General features: G+C 42.9%; 1 protein-coding gene across 8 annotated transcripts in view; it reads left to right on the top strand.

Annotated features, from left to right (window-relative positions):
- SORCS1 (sortilin related VPS10 domain containing receptor 1) overlaps positions 1–19,643 on the top strand; it is a 485,244-nt gene that overhangs the window by 169,640 nt on the left and 295,961 nt on the right. For all 8 annotated transcript variants that reach the window (XM_037165612.2, XM_037165607.2, XM_037165608.2 and 5 more), the window contains exon 2: positions 14,644–14,711. In XM_037165612.2, coding sequence (XP_037021507.2) covers positions 14,644–14,711 — 68 coding nt within the window. The remainder of the gene's footprint in view (positions 1–14,643; positions 14,712–19,643) is intronic.

Below are 19,643 nucleotides of genomic sequence, written 5' to 3'. Positions count from 1 at the left end.
GCCCCACCACATTTTCCTGAATCTCATCCATAGTCTGAAATCTTTCTCTTGCAAAGGTAATTTTAGTTTTGAAAACAATCAGAAGTTGCAGGGCATCAAATCTGGGCTGTAGTGGGGCTGAGTCACCTGGGTGATTTGATGTTTCACCAAAATGCTTTGCAGAAGACATGATGCATGAGTGGTTGTGTTGTGATGAAGCTGCCCATCACCAGTTGCCTGTAGCTGTGGCCTTCTGAATCATCCAAATAGCTTCCACAGAGGAATGTTAAAAACTTAACACAAAACTTGATGTGGATCCATTGCTCTGCTCACTCAGCCATTTTGAATGAGACAGCCACACAGTACACATGTTCATTCAGCAGTGTCTACCACCCCCATTGACTAGTACAGTAGAGTCATCATTGTTCACACATGCACATTCCAGTCCATTCTCCTTGGCTGCCAGGTTACACTGATGTCACACAAATGGTTCTCATATTAACAATGGAAAAACTATATCCAGACAGATCTTGTACACTGTGGGATAGAGGTACTCAGTTGGATAGATGATAGATAGATAGATAGATAGATAGATAGATAGATAGATAGATAGATAGATGTAGACAGATACAATAGGACAGACAGACAGAGCCTAGCATCAGACTGATTGAAAGCAAGAAGTGTAATCTTTGAAATTCTTATCTTTCCTTCTCCAAAAAGGTCTTGCACCATGGTGGTTAAGTGTCTGAGCTCTGAATTCTTTTTATTTGGGTCCAAATGGCAGCCTTTCTACTTAAGCACTAGCTGATCTTGGGCAAATTCCTTAAATTGTCTAGTCTTCTATCTGAAAAATGGCAGAAAAAGAAAAGAAAGGGAAAGAAAAAAAGAAGGAAGGAAGGAAAGTATTGGTTTTATAGGATAGTTAAGACTGTATATAGATTTTGTTATTCAAAATGTTTAGCCAAGTGACACAGTTTTAAAACTGCTCAATGAAGTAAATTGGTGATAACAATCCAGTTAGTAAAAGGGAATTCTAGTTTTATCAATCCCACTTAATAGGAAAAGGAAAAAAAATCAAAGAAATTGACTAAGGTCATACAAGGAATTAAAATTGGTCTGTAACCAGAACCGGCTTTAACTTTTAGCTTTAGGTCCCCCTACTCCACCTCCCACACAACCTCTCTTTGGGTTTGTCCCCATTGTGCAGTGGAAGTGATTTTGATGGCCTCATAAAAAAATAGGTGAATATCCAGAATTTCAGGCTTCGATTTCATATCCGCTCCCTGATGTACTTGCATTTTTCCAAGCCTGTCCATTTCTAGATAGAAGAAGCTCACAGAGTGGAAGTGGATCTTTGCAGGGTCCTGGCCATCCTCCAGGGGTCTCACAGAACTGTACATGGAAGCTAAACCTCTTGAAGGAAAGGACAGAAAAATCAATAAACATTTGGATTGGATCGTAGACATGTTTTACATCTACTCAGCCCTCCCCCAAAGAGATACATGGCATTAAATTATCTGTAGCATTTAATTCTTTAATGAGCCTAAACTTTCAAGAAGAAATTCAAAGTGTTTGGAATATCATTCTTAGCATTGGGATTTGATGGAATGCCAAAACTCTTGTGTTGATCAGGATAGTGTGGTCCTTCTCTACTCCAGAGGCTTGCTACAGTAATTGCTCATGTAAGTGGAACATGTTATTTATGCCTAGAAAAGCCCATCACCAATATAACTAGACTGAATCAGGCCATCAGCAGATATCAACTTTCTTTCAGGGTGGTAGGAGAATGTTATGTCTACACTGACATGGAGTTTCAAGAGTAAAGGGGGCATTGATATGACATTGATTTGAATGTGAGTGTGGGAACCATATCATACTTGACCTCGTAGATCATATTATGAGGTTTAAACTTTGTTTTTAGATCAGTATGAGACCACAGAAATGTTTTTATAAAGAGTGGGAATAGATGGCCCAATTGCTATTTAGAAAAAGATTATAGAAGTAGCAATATAGAGGGGTGGCTTGAGGGGGAAATGGGATGAGATGCTGACCCTTGTCAGAGGCATTGCATTCTTCTAGGAGAGAATTGGTAGTGGGCCAGACCAGGTTGAGGTGAGGTTAGATGGGAGAGGTATACAGGACTTAGTAACTGATTAGATTGGGGGGGAAATGAGTAGGATAGGGTCAAGGAAGACTCAGAGCTGAAGCTTGAGGAATAGAAATAGCATTCACTAAGTGTGGCAACACTAAAGATGGAGTAGTGGAAGTATTCAGCATAGAGTGGTGTTTTTATGGGAATAAACCTGCAAACATGTAGTGTAACCATGGAGCAAACTGAAGCCCAAAGAGGCACATTGGCTTCCTCAGTGTCACGGTGGGTTAGCAGCATAGCTCAGGCTGCTGTACACTACTCCTGACTCATAGCCCAGCTCTGCAGACATGGATAGTTCCACTGGAAAGATTTAATAAGCATCTAATGTGGAATCCCATTCAAAGGCAGATTTCCAGGGAAGCTAATGAAGCTTAAGATTCGAAGCCTTTATAAACAGGGGTTCCTGTGACTTCTGGGAGTGTAGGGGAGCCGTTGATCATTCCTGGTGGAGAGAGAAAGCCAGGTTGAAATCAGAAAACATTTCTTCTCCCTCACTCCTTCCAAATTGCCTAAACGTGTCTCCAAAGAAAAATATACACATTTTTATAGCACTGGTAATTTATTGTGATCTATTTTCTCATTCTAATAAATATCCACTTTATACCTCATTTTGTTTATATTTTGTATGATTTTTCTTAAAGAGAAGCCCTCAAGTTGTGTGACTCTCATCCTCTCAAAACCTGGATCTCTGGCTGATCCTGCTGGTCACAGCACTCAGTCTCCCTCTTCCAAATCCCCCATCTCAGAACTGGCCCAACCCAGCCCTTTCTGCACACAGGGACACCGGCTCATGCACAAAATCAGTGTATGGCCTGCCAAGATGATTCTGTGTTCTCAGAGGCTTCTCATTCGAGAACTGATTCTTCTAAAAGTCTAACCTACACCATTTATCAAACAAGGTAATTGGAGTTAGATGATCTTTCCAGTGCCTTCCAATTTGGTCTTAAGTTTCTTTTAAAAGAGGGGCAAGATGCTAATTTTTTATAGCCACCCAGCAGCCTTCTAGATGCCATTGTAAAGGTTCAGAACTGGAATCGTGTAGAAGTGTTTTGGTTCTGTGACTAAATGACACAGGATATATAGGAATCACTTAACTGCCATAGGATTTTTTTCTCCAACAGAAATCATTATTATTTACTAATACATTTCACTTGGGGTTTCCAGATGCTTTTTAAGTTTCACTTTCAAGCCAGCTTTTTTAAGCTTTGAACTTTCTTTGTGGCAAATGGTGCTCCAACAAACCTTAGCACTCAGACACGGCAAACAAAAAATGTGCTATTGTTTATTTCTTTATTTTTTAAAACCATAAATTGTTGCTCCTCCTCCCTAATGTACATGAAGACTTTTTCATAGTAAAGAAAAAATTTTTAACTGAGCATGTTGACCATCTCTGGTGTTTTATTCTAGTTACTTTTGTTAGTTGTACTGCGCAGTAAGTGAGAAGAGAAAATAACAATTATATAAAAGCTTACACTCTTTTCATCTTTTGTTCCAGTATCTTATTGAGGTTCATGTTCTGGCACTTAGGTCACCATAGTATGCATATCTTTCTTTATTAGCTTCCTGTAAGGATGGTGTGTTAACCTTGAAAAATGGTATTTTTAAAAATTGAGTTAACCTCTTCAGACCTATGAATAACAGCATAAAAACCAAGATGGAGAAGTAGAAAAGGGAAATACGTGATTCATTTCTTTGTACTGAAGCTTAATGTAAGGAAGCAAATGAATAGAAGGACCCCTTATTATTAGCAGGCAGTTTGCTGCTTAATGGTGTGTTCCCTTTGTGTGCCGGTTCCCACATAGGAAGAGTCTTAATGTTGAGACAATGTCTATAATTCAGACAGACAGATGGACAGACAGTGATTTGAAAGCTTGGCCACCTCCCTTTCTCTGACCAGTGCATCCAGGAAGTTGAAAAGGAATGATTGATTCCCTTCCTTTCATCCCCACCCTCTCTCCTACCAAACTCAAATTGTACCCCTTTTACTTAAACCAATGAAAGCTTTCCTCCTTCTGTGTTTTAGATTTTCTAAGAGGAGATAATGCAAGAAATAGTTTCGTATTGTTTTACAACTCCAAATTAACTATTCTCTGCATCACCTGTGTTTCTGTCACTAAGAGCACCAGGTGTCCTGACGGGTGTCATCTCCACTCCCTTCTAAGCACTGTGAAGGGGGATGAGGGAAACACGCATGCAGCTTGTTTCCTTAGCTGTGAAGCAGTGGACTTGCACAGATATTCCACATGGTTTCCTTGAACTAGAGCTCTCCAAACAACCCCTTGGGTCTCCTGCTTCTCTCCCCTACTCCCTGGTCTCAGATGCTTGCATTCCTTGAAGCTTTGGCTTTCAATATCTCCAGGTCTGTTTAATTTACTATTTTATTATCTCTATACAAAGAAGTATTGTCTTGAATACACATTTTCCTCATATTTTATATAAGCATTTTATCTTGGTGCTCTTTTAGAATTACACTGGTGCTGATATCTGGGGCTTTTCTAGAAAAAATATTTTAAAATAGTTTTTAAAAGATTTTATTCATTTATTTTTAGAGAGAGGGGACGAGAAAGAGAGGGAGAGAACATCAATGTGTAGCTGCCTCTCATGCACCCCCTATTGGGGACCTGGCTGGCAACCCAGGCTTATGCTCTGACTGGGAATTGAACTGGCAACCCTTTGGTCTGCAGGCTGGCTCTCAATCCACTGAGCCACACCAGCCTGGGCTAGAAAATATATATAATTTAATTTAGGATTTCCCTACTTCCTTTGGTGTATGGTGGAAGATTAAAATAGAGTGTAATTTAGGGCAGAGTCACTTACACAGAGGAAGAAGACTATGAAATGGTCAACATTGTCTAATAGATACAGATAAATGATTCCAGAATTATCTTCCTTTTTATTATTCAGAAAAGAGGAGGAAGACTAGAGAAAGATAGATAGGAATGAAGTACCATCATACTTATGGTTTAGCATTGTGAGATTAATATAATTTTATTTTTGTGCCTCACACCTTGGGGGAAAAAAAAACAACTTTAAAGATCTGCGTCAAAAACCAACTTAGGTCTAGTGCAGCAATTTTCAACCTTTTTCATCTTATGGCACAAATAAACTAATTACTAAAATTCTGGGGCACACCAAAAAGTATATTTTACAAAAATAATAGTATTTACCTCCCCTTTTTGCTTCAAAGTGAGTTTCATTTTTTTAATGAGATGTCTATACTTGTGTATAAAGATTTCTGGTACCTAGAATTAACCAATCAGATCATCCTTATTTTGTGAGGTGATCAATAAGATGCAACTCTATTTATTATATGACCTCTATATTATGGTTCAAGACAGGGCATTCACAACAGACGGCTATTGTTGTGTTGGCTGTCTTTATTTGACAATCTAAGGGAACAGAGGACAGTCCCCCTGACCAACTCGACTGACTAGTCCGGTATTGCACATTTTAAAAATTGTTGCAGAACACTGGTTGAACATAGTGGGTCTAGTGCATTTGTTGCATTTCTTGTATTTATTTGCTAAATATAATGACCGAGCTCTAGGATTAGAATATAAAAGCCTTTAATTACAAGTATTTCTTTACTCATTCCTAGTAGGAAGGAACTTGACTTTCACGCATTGGGGGGAGAGATAGTGGCCTTACATCTTGGCAGCCAGTGACCTGTACAGAGAAGCAGACTCAGAAGGAGGACACAGCACATTTTACTAAAAAATGTACTGTTTCCACAAGAGCTCTTTCATATGCCACAGTTTGCTCTCTGCCCAGCATTGGTCAGGCCGTCTGTATGCCCCTGTTTCTGTCTGCGTCCTCACTGCTGGCTGTCTCTTCTTTTAAGTTCTCCAGGGGTGAGGCAGCGGATGCTTAACTCACTCACACAGATTCAGTGTCACACACAGGATATTATATAAATAAATGTTACATTAAATTATATGTGGGCTCTTACAAAATGAGAAGGTCGTTTTAGGATTAAGTGCTTTCCAGATGTAAAAAAATATAACCGCTTTCTGGCTGGCTCTACACTCCCAATGTATCCCGTTCTTTCTACTGGTTTTCTCTTTTGACTTGTGTTTGCATTTCTGGATTACCTCTCTCTGGGGACTTGCAGTGCGTGAGTGTGGCTATGTGTGCGCTCACCATCATGCCTACCTTTCATCTCCCCTCTGGGGTTTCCTAATCCTGTTTAGTAATTATTGATTCCCCTTCCCTTTGGTGACTCAAATGGAGCGCTATTACACATTCACTTACATCTTCTGAAAATGATGATACTATAAGCCGCCCTGTTGAAAGGTGTCCTTAGATGTATGCAAATCCACTGTCAGGAATCCTTGATCTGGGGACAACCGAGTTCTGTAGTGAGTTAAGTGGAAGGATCAGCTCTAGGACAAGGATTTCGCCAAGGTTTAAAAATCTTAAAAACGAGTGACAAATGACAAATAAAAATTCATTGGCATGAGGTTGGTAAAGAGTTAGAAGTCAGATTTATCTATTGTAAGGAAAAGTATTCCAGGAATGTCTGGAAGAAGGCAGAGTGAGAGAGGGGAGTCCGTGGTCAGCACCACAGGTGATAGATTTGAACTGGAAGAAAGGGAGGGTCCCTGGGTGGTTCTGCGTGGCAGCGGTCACACTCAGGCAGTACAGCATGAGGGCAGTTAAGCGCAGCGATTAAGAATCTGTATAACGAGTTAAAGTCATCTACCACTTGTAAGCTGAGTAATGTAAATTAGTCTCTGTGGGCCTCAATTTTCTCGGGAAAAGACAAACAGTCTTTACTTGAAATACCTTTAATATTGAAATTTTCTCATACACAAAGTAGGTATCCAGTAAATGCTAGATGTCATTAATAATAGCAGCTACTTACATTGCTTGGTGCTGTAACATTTACGCAGAGCTCTTCCATTTCCTGTTGTGTTCCTTTTCCGCAATTCTAGAAGAATAAGGAGAGAGGTGTGCTATCTTCTTCTTTTTCTTTTTGTGAAATAAGAGAAGTCCGTTCAGTATTTGACTTCTTCGAGACTCCACAATGGCAGACACTACTCACTGTTACTCAGCAGCTACTCCCGGGTTCTTTTTTGCTGGTGAAGCCCGTCTCTTACCAAAGAAAATGCCAAGTGAAAATACCAGCTCCTTCTTTTCTCAGCTTTCACTGTAGCCACTGGTTCTTGAGACTACAGAGTCTCCTGGGAGAGCTTTTGGAAAAGAACTTCCTTTCTCATTTAAAAGCAGCACAAAACACAACTGGGAATACACTACAGCGCAGGTGGCAAACACAAGGCCCACGGGCTGAATCCCGCCCTCCACCTTGTTTTATCTGGCCCGGCACCTTGTTTCTGCACTGTGGCAGCACTGAGCTCTCACTTAACTGTTAAGGAGTAGTTCCATGTATACAGTCCTAAAATTACATTCGGCCCTCGGAAGGCAACCACGAGGCTGATGAGGCCCCCTGTGAAAGTGAGTTTGACCCCCCCTGCAGCAGAAGCCATTGTTGTCTTTGCTGGTTGAAGCCATGTCTGCATGTGCTGCAAAGAAGTGTTGTGACCGCCTTGTGGACCTGAGGACAAGTGGCACCAATGCTGACACAGTTGGAGAGGAGATAATGCATGTACATAGCCTAGGTCTGGATGCCATCGTTTGGCTAAACTAGTCCTGGAACTATGTAAACGCTGGACCTTGATCATGTAAGATAACACACCCCTTAAAGTTAGTTGCCTTTCATATTGTTTCTTACTGTTTAAAGGCATTCCAATGGGTATGGCGGCTCTGCCACAACTCCAAGTGCAGCTGTCTGCTGTTTCCAAAGGCTTCCTCCTTTTCAGCACAGCACGCAGCTATCCCAACAGCAAGGCCCTCCTCAGGAGACCCAACACCCGTCCGTGTTCCGAGATTCCGTGTGCCCCTGCTCGCAGTCTGAGCTGTGGCTGCTCCCGAGGCCCTGCTCTCTTCTGCCTGCTCTGTGAGCTTTCATACCTGGGTGTCTGTTCTCATCCTTCCTGCCCTGGAAATACCATCTCTGGATGCTCTCATCTCTATCAGAATCCCACCTGTCCTTTGGGATTTTCTCGAATGCCTCCTTTGTAAGAACTTATTCCTGATTATACTGCTCTTTCTTGCTTTCTGAAAGATATGAACACTTTTTCTCTTGCTGCATATCTTCTCCCCCCCCCCCCAGTTTTGTAAAGACCTGCATATAGTGGAGCCTGTGCATTTGGCCGTGAGTTTCCAGGGACAGGTGCCGAGTCTCATTCTCCCTTTGTGTTTCTGCATATATATGTATGTAATATTTTTTATTTCTGACCTTAAGAAGGTTTAATAAATGTTTATTGAATTGAATGTGTGGAATTTTAGAGATGAAAAATCTTTCTTCTGAACAAAAAGCCCTCATTTTCTGGGAATTATAGAAGATTTTTATTCTTGGATTCATGACCCCACTAGGATTCAGGAGAACAGTGATATATCATTAAAGTTATATTCATTGTTTTATGTGCATAGCCTTTACTAAATCAGGCTTTTAAAGAATGTAATATGGCTTCTCAAAAGAATGGGAACCCCTGTTTAAGCTGGAAAGTTGAACAGTCGCTTACTCAGCCAAAGACGCAATCTGGAACGTACATATTTTTATGGAAACCACTGTTGTGGTTTTGCTTGTTTTCCCTCAACCTGGAGTGCAAAGAAGACAACTGAAAACAAAGCAAATTCCTGGCTGTTAAACAACCTCCTTATATTTTATCCAACTCTTCAGTTCCCCTGAAAGATTGTTCTGGACCTTTTCAGGCCCCTTATAATTCTCTGTGCCTGTATTCCCTTCCATCACATCAGTACATGTCTGTCCCAATGGACTCTGGCAAGCTGCTGCAGTCAGCAGAGAGGCAGCCATCCAAGACCGGGCCAAGAGGAGAGCCCGGGGGCTGCTGGGAGCTGGTGGGGGAAAGGTGCAGGTAGGCAGCCTCATCCCCTGTCCCAGCCTGCTGCCATTTTCAGGCCAGACCGTGGCCCACCCCAGGGGGTAGAGTTATGAACCATAGCATGGTTGAGCTCTGTGGAGTTTCCCCATGTGTTACAACGACTTAAACACCTGCCCAAGCCAGCCCTCACTCACTATCGACTGAGAGCAATACATAAGAATGTGTCTTGTTTTATATGCTAAGAGCCCATCACCCTGCTCATTATTTAGGATTTGGAACTACACACTGTCAGGAATGAAGACGCTTTAGGGCCTTTTGACCCAAAGTGTGCACTGTCAAGAAACTCAAAGTCACACTTTTGTTTCACTTGTGAGTAGGTTCCACCTACACAATTGGACACAGAAAGGAAACCAAAAACAGATTGCAGATCATTAACAGTGAGGAAATGAGGAGACCTGTCCTACTTTTTCAAGATTTTCCCTAGATAAAGGTGAGATAAGGTGAAGGGCGGTGGCGAGGCCAGGTGTCCTGGAGGGACTCCAATGCCCCTAAATGTCTATAGAACAATATAGGGCAACCAATTGATATCCCCACCTTCTCTTCCTCCCTCTCTCTCTCTCTGTCTATCTCCCTCCCCCCATCTCCTCTCTAAAAATCAATAAAAACATATCCTTGGGTGAGGATTCAAAAGAAAAGAAGAGAGCATTCATAAAGAGATATGAACATTCCTTCAGGAGGGTGAGGAGATAAGAGATACATTTACTACCCCCTCGTCTTTCCACATGCCCCCTCCTCAGATGTGCATTGTTTAAGTTATCAATGGAGAGAGTGAAGACACTATGTTTTCTCCTTGAGAGAATAAATGGAGTATTCCTATGCTGATATTTTTGAAATGTGGAATAAATTTTGGTTCCCTACAGTCTAGTAATTAATATGTATATTTTCAAAAGGATACTGTGTAGAATCAGGTTACCAGGAAGGTGTTTTAGGGGTTCTTTAAATGCATGGGTTTTACTTCCAAATCGTATTTTTATATTAATTAAAAAACTACTACTGTTGCATTAAAAGGTGTCACGCGTCTACATACCTGGCCTAATGAAGCCCACCGGGGCCTGGACTTCATCTGCCGCCTTGTTCATTCATTCTAGCACATTCCCTGGAAATAAGGCTTGCCCTGCTGTTCGATACAAAAGAACATTTTTCACTGGCTTTTGTTGTTTTATGCTAGAGCACTCTTATTGGTCTTCTACATACGAATGTCTTTTTCTTTATAAATGCTTTTGTTTTGTAACCAACCACAGATAGAAGCTTGGGTTAGAAAAGGGGAGGAGTGGATTGGCATTTTCACCTCCTCTCCAGAGTGCTCTATGATGGTTTATTTTCCTTTTTCTGAAAACTTTATTAAGGGACAATTGGCAACTATAACTGTACATATTTAAAGAGTACAACGGGATGATTTGATACATGTGTGCATGGTGGAGCGATCCCCATGATCAAGATGAATGAACACATCCAACAACACGTCACATGGTTAATTCACTCTGTTGTTTTTGGTTGCTTGTTTTGAGGGGTTTTTTAATGGAAAATGCTTAAGGTCACTCTGGGTATTTTTCAGGTGCACGCTATTGCATTATGAACTGTAGTTGCCATGCTGTGCATTATTAGATCCTTAGAACTAATTCTTTGTATAAATGCAGTGTGCACCCCTTAGCCAACACTCCCCATTCATCCTTCCTCCAGTTCCTAGCAACCACCATTCTGCTATGTTTCTACAAAATCTTTTTGTTTTTGTTTGTTTTAAGATTTCACATATAAGGGGTGCCTTACAGTATTTGTTTTTATATGACTTACTTCACTTAATAAAATGCCCCATCCAGCTTTACTTATCTTATTGCAAATGGCAGGATTTGCTTCTTTTTTATGGCTGAATAATAGTATTTCGTTGTATATTAAATGTGATGCCACATCTTCTCCATGGGATAGTTTATTAACACGTATGTGCAGAGGTGAGGGGTGAGAGGCTGGAGTTGGAAGAATTTTTCAGAAGGAACTTTGGAAGACCTTAGGCAAAGGGATAATAGTTTGGTGAGCAAAGGTGGTGCAACAGAACTCAGTGCTGGGGAGGATGCCTTGAGTCACACCCTCGAAGAGGCCCTTACCCCACATTGCTCTGGCTCCCTCCTGCCCTTTAAGTAATGCAAGCTTTGACTAGCAGCTTGGTGGGCGAGCGTGTTCTTTGTAAGTACGGACAAAGTAAAGTTTCCCCTAGAAGTGCTGTAAGCGATGGATGTAGCAGGAAGGAGTGACAGTGAAAGCACAGCACACACGGCATATGAGGACGGTTGGGGGATCACTTGGATATGTAACTGTGGAAAGTCCTAGAAATCGCCGGGCACTGGGGTCTGGCACAATGCAGGTAGAAGTTGTCAAGCCGTAGATATTTGGATTATAGCCACTTAAAGAAAGTGTCCTCAGATTTAGAAATGGACCCCCAAAAGCTATTACCATATGCACCGAGTACTGTTTTGAATCAGGACTGTTGTGGTCCTACAGAGTGAAAACAAGACACAGGGAAGGGAGATGCTGATGGTGATTCTATTTTGTGCGAGCGTGTGTTCACTCAAACAGCCTGGTTCTCACTGATGGGTTTGTAATTAGATGATATGCACTCGGACTCATAGAATTAACTCTGTGTGTGAACATTGTTTGCTGAATGAATAAGAATAAATTGTCATTTATATATTGTTTAAGGATATAACATTTCACTTGGTTAAAACATTCCATTGATTTCTTTTACTACTCCACTGAGAATATATTTATTGCTTTTAGAGAAGGAGGAGTGGGGGGAGAGAGAGAGAGAGAGAGAAAGAGAGAAACACTGATGTGAGAGAAAAGCCTCGATTGGCTGCCCTCTGGATGCACTCGAACTAGGGATCGAACCTTCAACCTTTTGATGTACTGGACGATGTTCCAACCAACTGAACAACACAGCCAGGGCTGATTTTTTTTTTAAGTTTGCAAAGTCACAAAACATGGTTGACAATAGGACCAGAATAGACGGTAATTGCATTCTCCTGTTTTTCTTATCTAATGGTGGTGGTTTTCACTGTGACCACTTTAACAGGTGCAGATTCTGTTAAATAGCATTACTGAAAGACCAGGGCAGAAAAACAAACAAACAACAGCAAAGCAGATCGACTATAAGGACATGTCACAATCTGGGAGTAAGTTATTGTACTAAACAATGCACATGGACCGTTAAAGAGAGAAGGGGGGGGAGAGATTTCACATAATTGATTGAGACCATAACTCAAAGTTAGCAGTTCTCCCTTCTTGCCGTGATCATTCTGAAAACAGAAGGATTAGATCGGCTCAAGCAGATAGGCTTTGAGATGCCAGAAAGGACACCTCTTCCGGTGTGGTATTGACGGGTGCCTGAGTGTTCCACTGGCGTGTTCATTTTCCTAGCTTAGCAAGAAGAGTCATTGGCGCCTTGCTGCCCGCCTGGCTGTGAAGGGCTTACCAATCACTGTGCGCATGCACGGGGTGCCCTGCACCACTGCGTGCTAGGTTAAGGGTTCCTTTTCTGCAGTTCCTCTGAATTCCTTCATCAGATGGATGGGAGACCCAGCCTGTGACCAGCTGAACTTCTTTATTTAGTTTATGGCCATATTGTACCAAGAGAGCAACTACCTAGGAATGCTTTATGCCCACACTACTCCCATTTTCTCCGTGGGGGATTTGTAGGCCTGTTTGGGGAGGTGGAGCAGCCACCTCCCTCTGTGTCTTCAAACAAACAGCCACCCTGCTGCCGCTGATCAGCGTTCCTGGAGTGGGGGTGATTGAAATTTAGCACTTCGAGCAACTTAATTGACACACGGATCTGTTGAGCATATGCCGCCACCGTAGGCACGCCATCTGATGTGCCCATGGGGTGCCCAGCACCTCACACATGCTCACATTTTGCTAAGGAGGCAAGTTTTGAACAGATCCTTGAAGGAAGCCTGTGCAGTGATTTAAGAGAGGAGTGGCCTTAGAACACAGATCCCCAGATCTTTTGTGTTGCCTTGAACTTGGAACTAACGTAAGGTTATGGAGTTCCAGTGTGCTTATTGTGAAAGAAGTCTTCAGAATCTGCTCACCGATGTTTGTGCCATCAGTAACGCAAAGCCCACTGCTAGCAGAGTGGGACTTGGAAGGATTCAGCATTCCTTGGAGCTTGCTGCCCTGGAAATCAAGATGAGAATGTTCTGTGCTCACTGTGACTAGAACTGATCTCTTGGCCTTCAGACAGAATCCTGGAAATCAATGTCAATACTTTTCTGCTGAGTTGGACATAGCAGTAACGGGCCAAATGTTCTAGGTTATTAGTATCAAGAGAGGAATACGAACCTCAACAGAAAATGGAGCAGCCCCATCCAGTTCTTTTGCTTATGTAAGAAGAACATAAGTAAGGAGGGAGGACATCAGGGGTTCGGAACACACTGCTCTGTTCAGTCTCCCCAAGTGCCTGGATGCTCAAGTACTTCATGTAGCCAGGTGGGCCCTGCTCATTGCTGCAGGTGTCAGCCTTCTCAAGCTGCCAGGGTGGGCATGAGTTTCAGTGGGACTGAGGAGAGCTAGATCCGCTCTCTATCAGCTCAGTTTTATTTGATGAGTGCCTTCTGTCCTAACTGGACCGTAGACTCCCAGGCCTCATCTGTATTTGCACTTTCCTCTGGCATTAGGCAAAATCCTGGGCTCATAATAAATGCTTAATAAGTATTTGTTGCATTCCGAAAGAATGAACTGAATAGTTTGGGCTTCTCTGAGTGAGAAATAGGTTTACATAAGAGGAAGATTTGCTTTGATGTTCATGAAGCTTAAATTCCAGCGCCCCTCAATTGTACAGGTCCCTCCCCAGGATCTGCTCCTATTTTGAAATCATAATCTTATATTCTGTTTATCGTAGAGGGCCTCTCAAATTCCGTAAACTTCAGGACCCCATAAAACATAGATTTGAGCCTGTTAAACACTGTTGCCAAGCCCCTGTGGCTTCTTCCATCCAGTGGCTCTTCCCAAATTTAGATCAGAAGAAACTGATAAAGCTAAGCCTGCAGAAGAGAAGGGAGGGAGGGAACCCCAAGCTAAATCAAGATAAATTGCATTTTTTACCTAATTTAACTACTCACAGCCACCCTTTCTGGGACATAGCATATTGGGGTTCAGAGAAGGTCAGTAACATGCCCAGTGTGGTGTAGCTTCTAGGGCTCTGTCATTGACTCCCCAAACCACGTGCTCAGTGGCTACCTTGCAGGACACATAGTTGACAGCTTTTCAAGTCGTCCCTGAAAGTGTTAGGCCCATCAGGGTGAGAAATGTCTGGAATGGCAGGCAACGCTGCCTTTGCTGTTGGTGCGTCAGGGAGGAGGTTGGGAAGGGATCAGGCTTGATCAGTGCAGTGGAAGGCACTGGCAAGCCCTCCCCCAGTGTAACTGAACGAAGTAACAATTCATTCAATTACGTTAAGCACACATTAAAGGGATCCTAAGCCCTCCCTCGGGCCATTTCACTTCTATGAGATTGTAATTGTTTGAGTCTAACCATGATTTCTTCTTTTGCCTGCAGGTGATTCTCATTTTGACAAAGCTCTATGACTATAACCTGGGGAGCATCACTGAGAGCTCACTTTGGAGGTAAGCAGATAAATGGAGCTAATGATTGCTCTGTTATTTAAACCTGCCCACAATTGCTTTGCCCCACCCACTTTGTTCCCAGGTGAGAAGGTTTCTGGTTATTTGTACCCTTCCTTCCTCTGTTGGCTCTGTTCCCCTTAGCCACGGCCAAGGTCTATCTCTAGGCCACATCCTTACTTCTTCACAGTCTCCTTTGTTGTTCACAGTCAGATCTTTTGCTAAACTGTGCATTAGGCTGTTGTTATGTGTGCTGGTTCCCACAGTTCTCACTGATCTGTGAGCTTAATGGAGCAGAAGCAAGACAATAGGGCATCTTTACAGAGGGGATCCAAACAACTGCTAGGTCTGCAGAACTCCAGTGAGCTCCAGGTGCCACACTGTCTCAGCTTACTTTCTGTGATTCTGCAGCTGGAAGCAGCATGCAGGTGTGCACACACTCTTATATGCACACCTTTGTCTCTGGCATGCACACTGTATCACCTCGTACTTATGAAGTGTGCAATAAATACTTCTCAAATGAATGATATGAATGCTTTAGGAGTAGGCTATGTTTTTGAATACCAGCCCAAAAGAAAGTCCTTAGGAACCCAGGGAGCTATTATCGCTGCCTTTTTTTTTTTTTTTTGAGACTAACCCAGGAGAGCCTCTGATTGGTTGGACCTGGGTCACATGATAATCTCTAAACCTGGGAGAAGATGAAGAAGACAACCCCAGAAATAATATTCAGTGATCACTGGCTTGGTGTCAAGCCCCTAAGGGGGTCCCTAAGGGAGACTAGAGCCCTGAGCCAAGAGGGTTCTTGGCTTTGTATAGGAAAGAGTTTTCTTTGGGAGCCTGACAAGAGGTTAAAGCAGGAGCCCGTGTACTGAGCAGGGAGGATACAGTAGGCAAAGCCACTGCAGAGAGAGTGGTGGTGGGCTGTCCTCACCGGAAAAGGAAGAGCAACCCCAACCGTCTCTAGAGATTGAGCTTATATCAGTTTGTAGTTTCTGTGGAAAATGACTATTATGGGGAAATAGAGTGAAAAAAATGTTGGGGCTAACTCTAACCTTTGCCAGCTATATTTGTGGTTTGTTTTCCCTGTGTGGTATGGGTAAATGGTTAGGTATACCCATACCATAGTGGGTGTAGTAGCTACTAATGTGTAGTAGCTACTACACATGGGTGAGCAGCTACTAAATTTGCAGGGATTCTGCTGTGTTCCTGAGCCTCCTTGTGGTCTGCCTGCATCTCCAGTCATCCGACTTCCCTGTCAGGTAGCACACAGCAGACACCTGACTTAACTCTGACTTAAGTTAATTTGTATAGTCGTCGTACCCCTCTCTTACCTTATTCTGATCCATCACCGCCACTCTCGTAACAATGGCGAACCATGTTGAATATCACTTCTGATTGTTCATCCCCCACACACATGCATGCGCACGCAGTGACGAGGTGGGAGTGGTTATACTCCTAACAGGAAAGGGGGTGTGGTCTTTGAGCAGACAAAAGCTATTAGATGCTCAAGATCAATGGGCACTCTAACCACCCGTCCGTCTGTTCATATGACTGGGAAGACTGGCTACCAGCCCTCAGTCTCAGCAGTAGAGTTCAGGGAGAAAGACTCCAGGCGTCCGGTTTGTGTTAGGTTCTGCCCCAATCTAGTCAGTGGTAACTGGGAGGGGAAGGTTGACTTACATAGTAGCAATTTGATTGCAGGGCTTGCCCAGGTTGGGGAATGCTGGTGTTGTGTAGGAGGAGCATCCTGGATCAAATAGACACCGGGAAGGAATCTGCCAAAGTCTGCAAAGGGATTGTTTATTAAATTCCATTCTTACCTAGTACCTATTTTCCACTGGTCTTGACACTATATGTACAGGAAGCCCCAGATCAGTTGCTTCATACGTTAGGAGGACTCCAATAGACCAAGGAAAACGGTAGAGTTTGTTCTTTCATTTGTTGTCAGGCATTTAGGTTACTGAACTCCTCCCCCAGCCAGGAGGTCAACCATGCAGAGTTTATATCACAAGGAAATTTTGTAACCGAATCAAAGTGTGGCAAGTTTTGTAGCATTTCAAACAGTGGAGTTCTTTAATGTATTCAGGGCCTGACATCTGCTGTATTGTTTAAATCCAGTTCCTGCTTATCAGAATCTCAGTGACCGAATAAGCTTATGCTTTGTTGATAAATTTCTCTAATGTATTTACATATATGAAAGTAAAAGCCAGCTTTTATTCTGCGGTGCACCTGCCATATAAAGTGTAGTCGGCCTATTAGAAAATTAAAAGGTATGTGGTTCTGTCTCAGTGGGACAGGCTTTTAGCAGGCATTACTGTCAACCGGAGCTGCGGGAAAGAGCACACTGGAGGGACATGAGGTGCAGCTTGTCCTAGACGGCCGAAGCTCATGTTCAACGTGCCTCTTTCCCTTTGATGGGCATTGTTACTCATGCTCCAGTCTGGGAAGAATGTACTTAACGTACTTTTCTGATCCTAAGGGAAGAGGTTATTGCAATGAGAATGACGTCATATTTTGGTGGTATCAGGCCTCATTTCTGAGGGAGCAACTCCAGGGTCTTAAGCTTGGTCCAGTGTGCCAACAGTGACCGACTTTTTAACCTTAATATATATGTTAAGTGTGTGTGTACATATATGTATATATATACACACGCCTATATAAACACAGTATACCCACATGTTTACTTTCCTAACACACAGTAGTCATTTGCCATATATGTCATGTGTTGCGTGTTGATTGTATGTGACAAATTACTACTGTGGGTATTCTATGCTGTTAGAAATAATTATTTTAGTACTTTGGTAGATGAACACACGCCTGGTTTAATGATAATTTAGAAAAAGAAAGAAGGGAAGGAGAAGGAGCAGTATTTGGAAAGCTTCACAAGTGCTTTGGTAGAGCTGGCATGTGTGGTCAGCTCACGATGCCCGTCTTTGGCCTGTAGGAACCTCATTGGGTGGGTCCATATGGGGGCCACGTGGGACAGGCCTGGGTGGGCCAAAGCTGGACCAGGAAGAGAGCTCCTCACGGTTCTAGTCATCTAGTTTGGCCTTGTTTAAAAAAAAGTGGGGTACTGAAGTGATGACTCACTTGCTCCTACACCAGCTTGTACTTTCTTCTCAGAACACCTGCCCGTGCCCCAGACCTGGGGCTTGGTGGGGCTCAGGCCAGTTTTTAGAGAATCTCAAGGCACCCACAGCCATGGGTGCAGGGTGTAGCACAGAGATGATGCTCAGTTTCTGTTTTTGAAAAGGCCAGTGAGTGCTACAGTTTTCATCTCTACTGCTTGGTTGTCAACGTATAATCCGACTTCTCCTTCGTTTATGCAACATAGGTGAATCAATTAATGCCTTTAATCCCTCTTCTTGTTCTTGTCCAGGGGAGGGGAGGTAGGTGCATACACAGATGGACAGCATAGAGGCTCTGTCTTCCAGGTGTTCATTGTTTAGTGGGGCAAAGGTCTGTGGACAGACAGTTAAAGGGAAAGAGGCGTATAACCTTCCCTGTGTAATTGTACTGAATTAGGTCCTTAACCAGCCACCCAAACTGCTAGATCCCAGAATAAGATAAATCTAATGTAAATAGACACACTGTTGTGCAATCAGAAGAGTTGTAATAAAGATGTAAGTGTTGCTGCTTTACTTTGCTCAGATGTGTATTTTCTCTTCTCAACGAGGCTTAAGTCCTTAAACCCAGCACTTGCTGGTTTAATGATAATGGCAATGAAGCTGGTAACAATGTTGATACTGACAACAGTGATAAAAACTAGCTTTTACTGAATACTCACTATATACTGGGCATGATGCTGAGTACTAGACATGTGTTGTTGCATGCTCTCAATTTATTTTTACAGTGTATTCCGTGTCACACAATTAGTAAATAACAGCCCACACACTTACAGGAATGCTAGTTAATAAACTTGGATCATTTCACTGCTTCTTCATCTTCTCGAGCCCCATCTGCCTTGTGGTCGATCTTTCTATGCCTAAGCAAATAAGCAGATGCAATTTTAATCTTGTATGCGTCTGGTTTTCAAAGCACTGTGACATTCTGAGCAGTGTTTTGCCTACAAATAGATATATGCAGTTTTCAACTGAGCCCTTATTCTTCGTGACCTTGACCAGCTGACTCGGTCATGGGGGGCAAGTAGCAAATGCCCTTGGTGCCTTGGGTGGGTTGGAAGAGGAGAGAGGCCAAGAGGCAGCTGACCTTGTGGCGTCCTAGGGCTTCAGACCTGGCTGCATCAACAAGCCCTGGATGACAGAGTGAGATGCTGGCTGTCCCAGATAAATGAGCTTTTACTCCCAGCTGGTCTTGTCACCTTAATCCTGGAGCAAGTTGCTGATGGGGTTTTGGGTTGTGCTGTTGTTCTCTCAGGGAGCCGACCTGCGAGGGAAGAAGGATGAGCTGACCCAGAACAATTAACTCTACCTCAGAAGCTTCTCCACCTTGCAGTGGATTAAGCTTTGAGATTTGGGAGAGCTGGTGGTTTTACTATATTGAAACGAGATAAGCTTAAGGGCTGAGATAAATAAAATGTCAAAATCTAGATACAGTATTTCTGCGTAGAACTATATTCTTCTTTTTCCCCTCTCCTGCCAGGGTAACCGGCACTCTGCTGATGGGCTTAGCTGGGGAGAAAGCCCCGGGCAATTCTGGAAGGACTGCAAGGCACTGTCTCAAAGGGACGCACCCACCTCTGGTGCCTCTCTGGGACTGAGTTTGCCTGGCATTGTAGCTGACTTCTTTTCAATTTCAGTAATGTCTTATTTTCTGATCCACATGAAACACCAACAATCTTCTGAACAGATGTCCACAATCATGCACTTGTTGAATAGCAGTACCTGCTTTGGGGGGACAAAGGGATGGACAGTTCAAGTTGAGAGAGTGGTTTAGCTGTCTGTTGGATTCTGCACTGGCAGCCAGCTCTGTGTC

This window comes from Artibeus jamaicensis, unplaced genomic scaffold (assembly GCF_021234435.1).
Source record: "Artibeus jamaicensis isolate MK-2021 breed Jamaican fruit bat unplaced genomic scaffold, CSHL_Jam_final contig_490, whole genome shotgun sequence".
NCBI classification, from domain to species: Eukaryota; Metazoa; Chordata; class Mammalia; order Chiroptera; family Phyllostomidae; genus Artibeus; species Artibeus jamaicensis.
The sequence above is the reverse complement of the archived record's forward strand: the minus strand, read 5'-3'. Positions and strand labels throughout refer to the sequence as shown.